The following is a 15,470-nucleotide window of genomic DNA, read 5'->3' as shown; positions in this document are numbered from 1 at the left end:
CAAAAGACATAAATAAGACAGAAAGACAACTGATAAACTTTAGGAAAAGTTTGTACTATTTTGACAAAACTAAGACTTTAATATATTGGGAGCTTTAAAAAGTTGATAAGAAAAAAATATCTTTATTAATACTGGTATTAACCCCATTGGGTGGAGTTGACTGGTATGGAATAAACATCCCAGAAATAGCATACAAAAAAGCATTATCACAGGTGAAATGTTCTACAAACACAAAGAATAAGAACCCAAAAAGTAGCATCTACTGCTCATGTCAAAGTTGAAAACAAAGCTAAATGAACATTGTGGGAGTTAAATAAATGATGGTATAGCCTTACTTGCTGTCTTTAAAACATATCACACAGATCTGGATATACTCATTGAAAAGTTTCTAAGACAAATTAAGTGGAAAACTCAAGTCCTGGATACAAAATTCAAAATCCATAAATAAGTCATATAATGTTGTTTATAAATGCATAGGTAAATACATAGGAGGAGGTGTGAGAATAGTAACTTCCTGGCAGAGCAAAGTATAGAAGAAAGGGAGGCGAAGAGGTACTTTCATTTTTTACTATTCTCTGCACTTCTACGTTATTTGAATTTTTACAGCAATTTTTTTTTGCTTGTAATTTTTAAAAAAGGAAAAGGAATTTTGGTCTTACATTAAAAACCCTATAAACTTTATAATCCATGAGAAATGTCTCAGGCAGGCAGTTTTTAGTACAAACTTGTGACTTTCGAAATTCCAAAGCAAAATGTTTCAGATTGAACAAGTTTGGGGAAGGGTAGAGTTAATCTCTGACAGTTACTGAATTGTCTCATCATTCAAAAAACTTAACAGTCACTCAGATGGAAAAATATAACTTCACTCAGTTAAAATTTAGTGGGTTTGGACAGGTGCTTTTGAGAAGAGCAGATGCTAGGGAGAACTAGGCCAGTGTATACTAGAAGACAAGGTATCTGTAAATTAATGATAAATGTTCAAATATAAAATGTATTTGAGATGCAAAAACAAAGATTTCATGTGCCATAATTACCTACCCCACCAATGGGACAAGTGCTATTGGCGTTATCACAGGACTCTCCCGTGTTGATGCAACGTGGGCCGAGAATGTTGGGGGACACATCTCCTAGGTTTGATGAAGCAAAGGCTGCCACAAATGGCCCCTGCAAAAAGAAATGCCAAGTTGCCTTTTATTCTTTCCTATTTCCTATAATGACTGCCATTAGAAATACAAACATTAAATCCACTCTGGCAAACTATTCAAAATCATTTGCAGACAATAAAAAGAGGATATAAAATATTCTGTAGGTTGCCTGCTCACTCTGATGATAGTTTCTTTTGCTGTGCAGAAGCTCTTTAGTTTAATTAGATCCCATTTGTCAATGTTGGCTTTTGTTGCTATTGCTTTTGGTGTTTTAGTCATGAAGTCTTTATCCACCCCTATGTCCTAAATGGTATTTGCCTAGGTTTTCCTCTAGGGTTTTTATGGTTTTAGATCTTACGTTTAAGTCTTTAATCCATCTTGAGTTAATTTTTGTATAAGGTGTAAGGAAGGGGTCCAGTTTCAGTTTTCTGCATATGGCTAGCCAGTTTTCCCAACACCATTTATTAAATAGGGGATCCTTTCCCTACTGCTTGTTTTTGTCAGGTTTGTCGAAGATCAGATGGTTGTAGATGTGTGGTGTTATTTCTGAGGCCTCTGTTCTGTTGCAATGCTCTATATATCTGTTTTGGTACCAGTACCACGCTTTTTTGGTTACTGTACCTTTGTAGTATAGTTTGAAGTTAGTTCAAACATTGGGGAAAACAGTGTGGTGATTCCTCAAGGATCTAGAACCAGAAATACCATTGACCCAGCAATCCCATTACTAGGTATATACCCAAAGGATTATAAATCATTCTACTATAAAGACACATGCACATGTATGTTTATTGCAGCACCATTCACAATAGCAAAGACCTGGAACCAACCCAAATGCCTATCAATGATAGACTGGATAAAGAAAATGTGGCACATATACACCGTGGAATACTATGCAGCCATAAAAAAGGATGAGTTCATGTCCTTTGCAGGGACATTGATGAAGCTGGAAACCATCATTCTCAGCAAACTAACACAAGAACAGAAAACCAAACACCACATATTCTCATAAGTGGGAGCTGAACGATGAGAACACATGGACACAGGGAGGGGAATATCACACACTGGGGCCTGTCGGGGGGTGGGTGGCTAGGGGAGGGATAGCATTAGAAGAAATACCTAATGTAGATGATGGGTTGATAAGTGCAGCAAACCACCATAGCACATGTATATCTGTCTAACAAACCTGCATGTTCTGCACATGTATCCCAGAACTTAAAGTATAATAAAAAAAAAAAATCCAGAAAAAAATATTCTGAGAAAACTTTTTATTCCTGTAAAGGCTCACATTACAGTCGGTATACATATTATTACTGAAAATATTCCAATTATCACTGATTCAAGTGGGAGAGTTTCAAATTATGTCCCAAACAGAAATATTTTAACGAGAAACACTGTGTGCAACAACAAATTATAAAATGCTGACCAGTCAATCTAGTCTATTGTGTTTTATCTGGAGCTCGGAGATCCCATTGCCCTTTAAAAATAAATATGCTATTGGCTTAAACAGAAAAAAGCAAATACAGACTTTCCTGTTGCACAATGAAACTAAATACACCATCCACCATCTGGACTTGCCCTCGATGTATCTTTTCTCTCTCTCTTCAACCTAATTAGAGCCACGCAAGGCCTCTGTCTCAACCCAACCACTCTACCATTCTACCTTAAATGGCTCTAATTTTCTTAGGGAAAGAGATAACTAAGTATTGGAGATATAAATCTTTTCTGATACTAAAAAGATAATTTATTTCATAGTGCCTAGCACTCAGGCAGTGATCATAAATAGAAAACTCTCTTCTTTTCCCTAAAATGCAGGCTAAAGTGAAAAAATAGAAAGAGTGAGTTTTGCCAACAAAGGAGCTTGCTTTGGTTTGGATGTGGTTTATTCCTGCCAAAACTCATGTTGAAATTTGATCTCCAATGTGGCATTGTTGAGAGCTGTAGCCCGGTAGGAAGAGACTGATCCCTCCTGAATAGAATAATGCCCTCCCACAGGATGAGTGGCTTCTCACTCTCTAGGGAATGGATTGCAGTAGTTCCTGCAAAAGCAGGTGGTTAAAAAACAGCCTGGCTTCCTCAGTTTTTCTCTCTTGCTTCCTCTTTCACATGTGATCTCTTTGCACATCCTAGTTCCTCTTGTTTTCTTTTTTTTTTGAGACGGAGTCTCTCGTATTGTCCCCCAGACTGGAGTGCAATGGCACGATCTTGGCTCACTGCAACCTCTGCCTCCCGGGTTCAAGCAATTCTCCTGCCTCAGCCTCCCAAGTAGCTGCGACTATAGGCACACACCACCATGCCCGATTAATGTTTTGTATTTTTAGCAGTGACAGGGTTTCACCACGTTGGCCAGGCTGGTCTCGAACTCCTGACCTCGTGAATCACCTGCCTCTGCCTCCCAAAGTGCTGGGATTACAGGTGTGAGCCACTGCATTCAGCCTCCTCTTCTGTTTTCTATCATGAATATTTATGTACAATATTCTGAGAAAATTTTTATTTTATTGGTAATAGCATGAGGCCCTCACCAGATGCAGTTGTTCAGTCTTGAACTTTTCAACCAACAGAATCATAAGCCAAAATAAACCTCTTTTCTTTATAAATTACCCAGTCTCAGTTATTCTGCTAACACAAAACAAACTAAGACAGAGCTAAATGATCAGGCTGAATGTTAGTGGAAGCTAATATCTTTATAAGGGAATATTAATTGTAGGTAAGGGCCTGGGACTCTTATTCCATTATATAGTCTTCCAAATTTGGGTCTGGAGCAGTGGCTCATGCCTGTAATCATAACATTTTGGGAGGCCAAGGTGGGCAGATCACTTGAGGTTAGGAGTTCAAGACCAGCCTGACCAACGTGGCGAAACCCTGCCTCTACTAAAAATACAAAAATTAGCTGGGCGTGGGGGTGTGCACCTGTAATTTCAGCTACTCAGGCGACTGAGGCACAGGAGTTGCTGAACCTGGGAGGCAGAGGTTTCAGTGAGCTGAGATCGTGCCACTGCACTCCAGCTTGGGTGACAGAGTGAAACTCTGCCTCAAAAAATAAAAATAAAAATGGTGCTTAATCCTTGTATAGCTCTAAAAACAAAAGTAAATATCAATAGTTTGTCATATTTTCAGCTTAATCAAAAACTACTGTTATTATAAAAATCTTGAACTTTGCCCTTCCTTATTCAAGTAATAACTTTATGAAGCAATGAATATAGGGACTATGTAACACAAAAAGCAAATGGAGTAGTACTCATTTTTTACTTTTCTTTCTACATTAGGGAGGATGGTAAATGCTGTCTATCCAAGCATACCAATATGTGAGATTGATGATGACACTTTATTCTGGAGATTTGAATCACCTCTTCTGAATGCAGCATGAATGATGACACTCAGTGAATCAAGATGAAGCTTTCAATGATATAAATTCTCACCTGTCCAGGTAGATATCCTTTGTTCTTCTCTTGCTCAAGCAGGTAAGATGCATAGCCCACATTGTCACTGTTTACAAGATGGTTACTGTTGTTCATGCTGACCGGATGGATGGCAAACCAGCTGTAAAGGAGCAAGAAGCTCTAAGTTAATCAGGAGAACCAGAGAACTGGGGCCAAGAACTATGACTGGGAGCTTAAGTTTTCTCCAGCAGGAAAAAATATTTTTAAATGATAGACATTCTACATCTAGATTCTTTCATTGTTCATGGGCTTAAAAATACAATGCAAAAAATGTACTCAAGAAGTCTGATCATTTTCTTAAATTAAAAATACAAAACTCCATTTTCATGACTATTTCATCATTGGCATCATCATTGGACTGGTCAGTTACCAGATGACATACCTAAAGAACTGTATATACATGGACTTTGTCCTTCAAGATAGGCACACAGGTAGTAATTATTCAAATTTATCCAATCCGACATTTACTAAGGGTTCCTGTATGCTAAGCACTGAATAAACTGTGGTTTACTTTCAGAATCTCACCAAAGACACAGATGTGAACAAATGGCTTTAACACAGTGTGACACATGTTGCGAAGAAACAGGCATAAAGTTTTCAGGTACCACAGATGACTAACAATTAATTCTTGAGGACATTACAGGGAGAGGAAACGGCAGGGTAAATGCACAGAGGCGTGAAAGAGGATATTAGGCATAATTCAGTATATCCTTATGCCTAGTAATACCTTGTTTAAGTGTAAAGCTATACAGTTTACAAACTAATTTCACATCTGTTACCTTATTTGAACTTCACAACAACTCTGAGAGACAGGGTGTTTTACCTCTACTCTGCATAGGTGACCCAGAGAAGCAAAATAATGGTCCACTGTTCACAGAGGCCCAGGACTCAAGTCTGGGTCTTATGACTCCGTGTCCAGTGGCCTTTGTAGACTCAAACCCTCACACAGGTGAAAAGGATATTTACAGAGTGGAAGGCAGTAAAGCAGATTAACTGGAACGCTCAAGAAAAGAGAGATGCCAGTTCATAAAGTGTCAGGTTAACTAAGAATTAAAAAAAAAAAATTGTTGATTCAATTCTTTGTTGAAAAATCTTTAAACGTTTTCGCTTACATTCCTATCTAAGCAATGTAATGCACAAAACTAAGCATCTATTTAATGGCTAGGAAGGGTTTAGGACTTCAAGATCATCTTTCAAGCATCAGTTCTTATTGCCTATCAGAAGCAGATGTAGGGCAGAGGTGGCCTGCTCAAAGCCCATTGGCGCTAGGCAGGCAACACAAATGAGTCATACTAGTTGCTACAATAGGGACTGGTGTGGACTGTAGAAAACTTGCAGGGTCTAAATTTCACAGCCTCTACTCAGCTCCAGCCAAGTGTTGCCTTATGGGAGTATAAACCAGTGCTGCCAGCTCTTCTCATTTATTCAAAAGTAGCCACAAATCCATGTTTTCATATGTATTTATCAACTTTAAAATTGTTCAGGAAGTAAATGTCATGGAAACAAAGTACGGGAACTGCTATACATTAAGAGACTTAAAACATGTAGCCAACAAATGTAGTTTGTGGTCTGATTCAAACAAAACAACTATTTGAAACAAACAAACAAAAAAGACTTTTTGATATAATCAGGGAAGACCAAACACAGATTGGGTGTCAGATCATATTAAGAAATTAATTTTAATTTTGTTGGTTGTAATAAATGATTGGGGTTACATATTTTTTAAAGTCTTTATCTGACGGAGATAAATACTGAAATATTTATGAGTGAATTGTATCTAAAGACACATGTACACGTATGTTCATTGCAGCACTATTCACAATATCAAGACATGAAATCAACCTAAATGCCCATCAATAATAGACTAGATAAAGGAAATGTGGTACGTATACACCGTGGAATACTATGCAGCCATAAAAAGAACAAGATTATGTCCGTTGCAGGAACATAGATGGAGCTGGAGGCCATTACCCTTAGCAAACAAACACAGGAACAGAAAACCAAATACCACATGTTCTCACTTATAAGTGGGAACTGAATGATGAGAACACATGGACCAACAGACGCTGGGGCCTATTGGAGAGTGAAGGGTGGAAGGAGGGAGAAGATTAGGAAAAATAACTAATGGGTACTAGGCTTAATACCTGGGTGATTAAATAAAATCTGTACAATGAAGCCCCATGACACACATTTACCTATGTAACCAACCTGCAAATGTACCCCTGAACTTAAAATAAAAGTTAAATTTTTAAAATAGAAATGTATAATGTGCTGGTATTTGCTTTCAAATACTCTAGCCAAAAAAAAAAAAAAAAAAAAAAGTGAGGGGAAGTATAAAACAGAATGACAGAGTCTTGCTAATTATTGAAGCTGGGCAATAAGTTATATGGAGATTCATTACATTAATCACTGTAGGCATTTGAAAATTTCTATATAGTTTCTTTCTTCATGTTGGCATCCATTTTGAATTTTTCAAAACACAATGTCAAGCCAAATCACCAATAAGTGAGCTGAATTCAGTCCCTGAAATGGCTATTTGCCCCTGTGCTAAGGAATAATCATTTATTAGGCTGAAGACATTCTAAGAGTCATCCCCTCGCAGTTACTTGCAAGGTGTTTACATTTAGGAATATTCTTCTATTACGTTTGTGTGTGTGGTTTGTCTCTTTCTCTTAGAACTCAAGTATCAGGAAATTCTAATCAACTAGTGTTTTCCAGTTACATGGATTTTGCTTTTTTGGAGTTCCTTTAGTTTGGAAGAAAATGTGGTGGTGGCATTTTGGCTTCCCAATCAAAACATTTCCATCTGATACCATCACGCTGAGGTCAGCCAGCTTCAGCCAACACTGAATATTTCCATTACAATCAAAGAAAAACCATAGAACTATTCTGCTGACATTGACTATATTTAGCTCTTATTAGACAAAGGACTTTATATACAAGATCTCATTTTATTCTCACAGGGAACCCTTTGAGTCAAGTACTATCATTATCTTCATTCTGCAACTACGAAAACTAAGTCCCAGAGTGGTAAAATTACCTGACCTAGGTCACACAATGGTAAGTCAAGAAGCAGAGCAATGAATTCAGGTTGTGTGTGTGTGTGTGCGTGTGTGTCTGTGTGTGTAGATAGATAGATAGATAGATAGATAGATAGATAGATAGATAGATAGATAGAGATAGAGATAGATATAGATACAGATATATGCTCTTATCCACTGTGGAATCCTGGTTCTGTCCCTTCACTTCATTCACTTGCTCATTCACTACACATTTGGTTAACTTTGACTCTGTGCCAGCCACTAGGAACATAAAGATGAATGAGGTATCATCTTGGCCTTGAGAATGCTTCATAAAAGATGTGACACTTGAGCTAGGTCTTAAAAGATGAGGAAGAGCTATGCAAAGGAATCACTAGATAACAAGTAATCACAGCAGAGGAAATAACATCTGCAAAGGCATGGAGATATGAAGGAGGGCCCTGTGCTCAGAGAATGGATAGTCAGGGTGGCCAGAGCAGAATGGATATGGACAAGGAAAGATGGCAGTTGTATCATTCATTCAATCAGAATGAATTTATTGGGAATCATGTTGATTGGCATTGTGTGAAGGATAGTAAAGAGGAATCAGATGCATTTCCTGCCATCAAGGACCTTACACAATTGGCCATAGTGGTATCTGTGGAGAAAGCATGTACTAAGAATTTCACTCTACTAGTTAGATACAGACTTGATTTCGTCTTCTTCTTTTGAAAAAGTGTCTCACTCTGTTGCCCAGGCTGGAGTGCAGTGGTGCAATCATGGCTCACTTCAGCCTTGACCTCCCAGACTCAAGTGGTCCTCCTACTTCAGCCTCTCAAGTGGCTGGCACTACAGATGTGCACCACCATGCCAAGTTAATTCTTTTTATTTTTTGTAGAGATGGGGGTCTCACTATGTTGCCCAGGCTGATCTCCAACTCCAGCGCTCAAGCAATCCTCCTGCCTCACCTTCCTAAAGTGCTGGTTTTACAGGTATGAGCCACCACACCTGGCTTGATTTCTTCTTTATTCCATTTATTTTAAGCCTTAGAAAATAAACTGAACTTTTTCTCTAGAAAATTAAAATAAAATAAGTGTTCAGAAAAAAGTTATTTAAATTGAAGGAAAGGAAGATGTCATATTTTTCCTCCTTTGTCCTTTGAAATGTGCACTATTAAAATAGCAAACTTGTCACAGCAACCAAAGTACTATAGTTATGGATGAATATTTATAAAGATATGCAGAAAGGTGATCATTTTAATTTTAAAACACAGTACTTATATTTTATTTTATCTGGCCAAAAAATATTCTTCAAAGCAAAGTTCAAAAGGAAGGAAGAAAGCTTTAGTTTCAGAAGTTAAGAATTCAGACATAAAAGGATGAATACATCCCTAATAATAAGCATTTTTAAATAATGCTTATGTCACAGCTAAATGTAAAGTAGGAAGCAAGGTGCTACTTGAATCAGCATGATGTAATTAAAAGTACTGCAGAAAGTCAAGAGATTGGGGACCTTATCCTGGTTTGTAGCAAAGTTAGTCAAAATTTCTGGACTAAAATTTAAAAATTATTGAGACTGAAAAATAATAGATTTCAACTATTATAGAATCAGTAAACAACATATTAATATAAAACACTACAATTTTTTTTCCTTCTGCGTAAAGGAGGCATTTGTAGAAAAAGATCTCTAGTGATTCTTTCAATTCAGACATTGCATGTGCCCTACTCTGAAACAAAGATAAAAGCAGATTCCGTGCACTCAGACCTGGGCCTCCGTGTCCAGTGTGCAAGTTGTTTCCTGTACAAAGAACACTGGCAAAGGGGGTAAGTAGGTGGTTAAATCCAGCCTCCGTGCAGCTCACTGAGCCAGGTACTTCAGCCAGCCCAGAAGAGGACGCATTTGTGTAACTTAGACAAAGGTTCTATGTGCTAGCATGGGCCTCCCCGACCTAAATGTCCACAAATAGGGAAATAGAATACTGTGTATCCATTCAAAGGTACTGTTCATGAAGATTCATAGCAACATGGGAGCTCTTTAGGAAATAAAATATAGGAGGCTGTAATGGGTTGAATAGTGTCACTCAAAAAATGCATGCTCATCTGGAACCTCAGAATGTGACTTACTTGCAAATATGGGTTTTATAGAGGTAATCAAGGTAAAGATTAAGTGATATTACACTGACTGCATGTAGACTCTAAATCCAATGACTAGCATCCTTACAACAAGAGGAAAGGAACAGAGAGACACCCAGAGACATAGAGAACAAGGTGATATGAAGATGGGGCCACAGATTGGAGGGATGCGTCTACAAGCCAATCAAGCCAAGGATTGATGTCAACCACTAGAAGCTGAAAGAGATGCATGGAACAGATTCCCCTTTAGAGCTTCCAGAAGGAACCAACGCTGCTAATGCCTTGAATTTGGACTTCTGGCCTCCTGACCTGTGAGAGTATTCATTTCTGTCGTTTTAAGCCACCTAGTCTTTGATAATGTGTGGCTTCCCTAGGAGACTAATACAGAGGCTAATATTGCATTACAGTAGCTGAAAATACCAGCTCTGGGGTCAGACATGAGTTACTTAATTTATTTGAACCTCAGCGTTCATACCTGTAACATAATGATAATAGTAGTACCTGCATTTGACAATTAAAATAACTAATACTTGTGAGGTACTTAGCACAAAGACTGGCTGATACCAAGAATGGAATAAATGTTCACTACAAGAATATTGGTGATGCTATACTGATACTACTGCTGCTGCAGCTGCAGATGATGATAATGATGATTAAGGAAAGAGATACAAAGCTCTAAGCATAAATAAATATATATACACACACACATATATCTATGATTCACAAGATTAATACAATGTTAAATATATGGGGGCAGTGTTCAACATTCGCAACACATGTGTATTCAACCCATATGGTATGGGCATGAAATGATTCAGTGAGGATAGCCTGCCCTCTTGTGACAGAGACATGAGTGCTCACAAAATGCCCATGTACTCTTCTATTTCCCAGTCTCATTTGCAAGGTGGGGCGTGTGAATTGCTCTGACTAATAACATGTGTGCAGAAGGACTACCCAATCTTTGTTAGACTTTCCATGAGTGGAAAATAAGTCTTCAATGTGTTAAGCCACTGGAATTTCACATTCTATCTTGTGTGGCACTTGCCATTAATTACCTTCACACCCTCGTTTTCACTCCCTCACAATCATCCTCATCCCAACCCACCGCAAACTGTTTGGAGAAGAAGAGGAAAGGGTGTTTCATTGTCTTATACTGGAAGCATTATTGGGCCCAGACTCTTACCCAAAGGGCAAGTTAAATTTTAAACCAGCAGAAGAAAAGCATACACACTGGACTGCTCAGATTTTAAAAAGACAATGAGCTCTAGCCAGAAGAGCCCTCCTAAAGTTACAGGCACACCTGGGACAAGCATCCTGCAGATTATTTCTACCATCTCCACCCCAGAGAAGAGATGTACATTCTCAAGGAATCCTTTTGTTATCTTCAAAAATCCTGAATGAAAAAGTCCTTCTAAATAACAGTATTGGAGAAATATCTCATTAGGGTAAATTCCATTAAGTTACAGCAGTCAAAATCCTTGGACCACGCCTTTAATCCCAGCACTTTGGGAGGCCAAGGCAGGCGTTTGAAACCAGCCTGGCCAACATGGCAAAACCCCATCTCTACTAAAAATATAAAAATTAGCCGGGAGTGACAGTGCACAACTGTAATCCCAGCTACTCGGGAGGCTGAGGCAGGAAAATCACTTGAATCCCCAGGAGGCAGAGGTTGCAGTGAGCTGAGATCAGGCCACTGCACTCCAGCCTGGGCAACAGGGCGAGACTCTGTCAAAACATAAAAATAAAAAAATTTAAAAATCCTTGCACATTACATGGTAAGTGCAACAAGAAACAGGAAATGGCCAATAGAGTATTTTTTTTTTATTTGAGCCAAACCGTGAATTGAAGAAATTCAAAGGAAAACAACAGTGATTTGACTTTTTTAAGCCTGTTATTTGGCAACAATTGTTAATAGTAAGATTGGCAAGAGTATGACAAACAACATTCTGCTCATGTTTGAGTAATGGGAGAGTAAACCAACAAAGGGGTGTTTGGCAATTTATAGGAAAAGCTTTAAAATATAAACATTCTTTTTGGCTCAGGAATCCCATTCTAGGAATTTAGCTTAAGGAAATCATTGGCAAATATGTATCTGTTCAAGAATGCTTATCATAGGCCAGGTGTGGTGGCTCACAATTGTAATCTCAACACTTTGGGAGGCCAAAGCAGGCAGATCACCTGAGGTCAGGAGTTTGAGACTAGCCTGGCCAACATGGTGAAACCCCGTCTCTACTAAAAAACTACAAACATTAGCCAGGTGTGGTGGTGCGCACCTGTAATCCCAGCTACTCAGGAGGCTGAGGCAAGAGAATCGCTTGAACCCAGGAGGTGGAGGTTGCAGTGAGCCAAGATTGCACCACTGTACTCCAGCCTGGGCAACAGAGCAAGACTCCATCTCAAAAAAAAAAAAAAAAAAAGCTTATCACGATGTATTTTATGACGGAAAACACTGTAAACAACCTAAATAACAAATGATCGCTGATTAGTTGAGTACATTATGATACATAGAATGGAATACTACAGAGCAATTTTTAAATGGTGATTTAAAAAATACTAACTGGCATTGAAAGATATTCATTAGGTATTGCTAAATTAAAAATAGAGTTAACAAACTGTAAATATAATAAAATCCCACTTTTTAAGAAAAATATTATAAATGTGCTTAGAAAAAGTCTGAAAGACTATGTAACAAACTTTTAATAGAAGCTGGCTCTGAGTGTCAGGATCCCCAGATGATTTTTTGACTTTTTAATTTTTTTTCTTACTGTGGAAATTTTAGAAAATATATAAAAGAAAAGAAGACTTAAAAATTACTTGATACAACACCAAGAATGAACCCTAAGGTAAACTATGGGTGATGATGATGTGTCAGTGTAGGTTCATCAGTTATAAGGAATGTACCACTCTGGCTGGGGATATTGATAGTGGGGGAGGCTGTGCATGTATTGGAAGAAGATGCATATGGGAAATCTCTGTACTTCCTGCTCAATTTTGCTGTAAACCTGAAACTGCTTTTAAAAATATAGTTTATTAATTAAATAATAATAAAGTAAGTCTATTTAAAAAAAAAAAACTAGGCCCAGCACTGGCACAGTATCATTTCTGCATTGTTCTATTGTTCAAAGCCATCACAGGACCAGCCAAAGTTCAAGAACCAGGAAAATAATCTCCACCTTTTAATGGAGAGTGGCAAGGTCACTTTGGATAAAACATGGAATAAGAGCAATTGTTGTGTTGTTGCAGCCATTTTTATAAACTACAATCTGCCATTTAAATATATATTTTAAAAATAGCTATCAATCCAAAAAAAGTAAGAGGTGAGAGAGGAGGAAAAAGAAGCACTGAAAAGGTGAGACAAACAGCACAAAGTGAGGAGATACAGAAAAGTTCAGATATAATAATCACAATTCCTGAAAATACAATAAATTCACTTAAAAAACGAAGATTGTCAGAATACAAAAGAAATAACTAAAGCTATATGATATTCATAAGAGACACCCTTAAAATGTAAGAACAAAGAAAGTTTCAAAGAAAATGATAGAAAAATATACATGGCAAATTCTGGGTTAGCGACATTAACAGACTATGTAGACTTTAAGACAAAAAAAATCACATTATTAGATAAGAAGAGGATCACTACAAAAACAAACAGATACTTGATGGTCTCAGTACGTGGAGATAACATTGTTAATATTTTTATAGTATTTTAAAGCTTCTAGTGCACAGTGAGTGAAACCAAGTGAGCACTCACATTTACAGAATGACCTTTTAGTCATGTGTATTTCTTATTATATGTTCCACATAGAAGAATGAACAGAAGCAAATGCACCTGAATATTAACCATGATTGATTTGGGGTAGTATAATTTTAATTTAATTTTTCCTTCCTTTCTACTTTATTTTTCAAGTTTTCTATGGTAAGCACACACTAATTTTATACCGAAAAAAAAACTTAGAAAAAAACAATAATCTCCCAGATTTTTTTCAGGTTAAGTAAGAACTTTCCAGAAATCTAACAATCAAGTTGTCCAATATCTCCAGCCAACTGTTTTTTTATGGCTTTGGTTTCTAAACTTGGGACAATTTAAACTACACAAGGCTGATCAATCTTTGTTATCAGTCAACAGTCACCTTCTTGGTCATCAAAAAGCCCTTCTAGGCACCTTCACCTACGGGGCAGGGGAGGGGGTTTTACCTGACCCAGGATGAAAGCTCACTGCACAACCATGACCAAGCTCCACTGAAGAAGAATACAGGCAAGCAGAAAGTAAAGTTAGAGCAGGAAGACAGCATCAAGCTTCACAACATGGAGCAGAACAAGAAAAAGAGGTTCAGTGAAAGATATAGAAAAAGAAAGCAGGGGCCAAGCACAGTGGCTCAGGCCTGTGATCCCAACACTCTGAAAGGTCAAGGTGGGAGGATCCCTTGAGTCCAGGAGTTCAAGAACAGTCTAGGCAACCTAGCGAGACCCTGTCTCTATTTGTTTTTTAAATAAAAGCAATAAATAAAATAAACAGAGAGGAAGGCTTTATAAAGCAGAATTCATGCTAATGATAGAGAAGGTATTTAGGAAGACAAAGACAAGATGAGATGAAAAAAGAGAACAAGAATGGTTTGGTAGAGGGCAGTCACTAAGGTTTCAGCATTTGCAATTTGAGTGGGGTTAAGTGGACAGAGGGGAGAGTATAGAGTCAGAATACAGAAAACCATAGAGAATAAACAGTCAGACATTACAATTAAAGAAAAATAATTCAATTATTCTGTGTCAATTAAAAACAAAACAGTTTTATGTAAAAAAAAGTTTTTAAATAAAGAAGTCATAGTCATAGATGATAGAGAAGATTTATATATATACTGCAACTGAGTTCTATAAGTCAATACCATTTGAATAAATTAGTGTAATAGCACAAATAGGATTTTTCTAAATTTTTACACAAATGATTCAAACAGTTTACACAACTCACTGCCCCTGTCATCTTAAAAATATGCCTTTAAAGGGCTCCCTTACAAGACCACTGACTATAAGAATAAAAGGGCTTGCAATATATAAATAGAAGGCAGTAGAGAGGAGAGGAGAAGAGAAGAGAGGAGAGGAAGAAGAGGAGGAGGAGGAGAAGGGGGATGAGGAGAGAGGAGGAGGAAGAAGAAAAGAAGAGGAAGGAGAAGGAGAAGGAAGGAGAAGAGGAGTCCATGTGACTGCTACAAATTCAAGGAAGAAAACTTGGCAGAAGAAAAGAGGAAGGCAAAGAGAAGAAAAGCAAGACAAAGCCTTTGCAGTTGCAGCATCCTTGAAGAAATAAATCGGCCTCTTCACCTGTCTCAGAGCTGCCTTCATAAGTGTAGCTATGTGAGTAGTAGCTCTTCCACTGACAACCGCCACTCAGATTATCTGCACTTGTGACTTGCTTCTTGATATAGACATTTGAAACCTGTTATGCTTTCTCCCTTCATGTTTTCTTCATACACATAGTGTCTTATTGCATCCGAGACTCTCAAGGTTCTGTTTATTCTCCTCTATTGGATGACAGACTCTTTGAAGTACCTTACAGAGTCTCCCAAACTGAATTTTGTAAATGTTACGCAGCTTATATTTTAATTAACAATTCAGAACATCCACATGTTCTCCATGTCTGGAGAAAAAAACATTGAATGCTTTTGTGCAAGGGGAAAAAGGCACAAAGATAGCAATATTTTTCTGACATAGAATTTTCTAACATAGATTTTTCTGACATAGAGC

The 15,470-nt window shown here is 37.7% G+C and overlaps 1 protein-coding gene across 2 annotated transcripts in view; it reads right to left on the bottom strand.

Annotated features, from left to right (window-relative positions):
- ASAH2 (N-acylsphingosine amidohydrolase 2) overlaps window positions 1-15,470 on the bottom strand; it is a 60,385-nt gene that overhangs the window by 26,392 nt on the left and 18,523 nt on the right. For both annotated transcript variants that reach the window (XM_003255155.4, XM_003255156.4), the window contains exons 7-8: window positions 4,562-4,682; window positions 1,039-1,164 (exon numbers count right to left, since the gene is read on the bottom strand). In XM_003255155.4, coding sequence (XP_003255203.2) covers window positions 1,039-1,164; window positions 4,562-4,682 — 247 coding nt within the window. The remainder of the gene's footprint in view (window positions 1-1,038; window positions 1,165-4,561; window positions 4,683-15,470) is intronic.

This window comes from Nomascus leucogenys, chromosome 3 (genome assembly GCF_006542625.1).
Source record: "Nomascus leucogenys isolate Asia chromosome 3, Asia_NLE_v1, whole genome shotgun sequence".
Taxonomy (NCBI): Eukaryota; Metazoa; Chordata; class Mammalia; order Primates; family Hylobatidae; genus Nomascus; species Nomascus leucogenys.
Note: the sequence above shows the minus strand (reverse complement) of the source record. Positions and strands in the feature narration are given on the sequence as shown.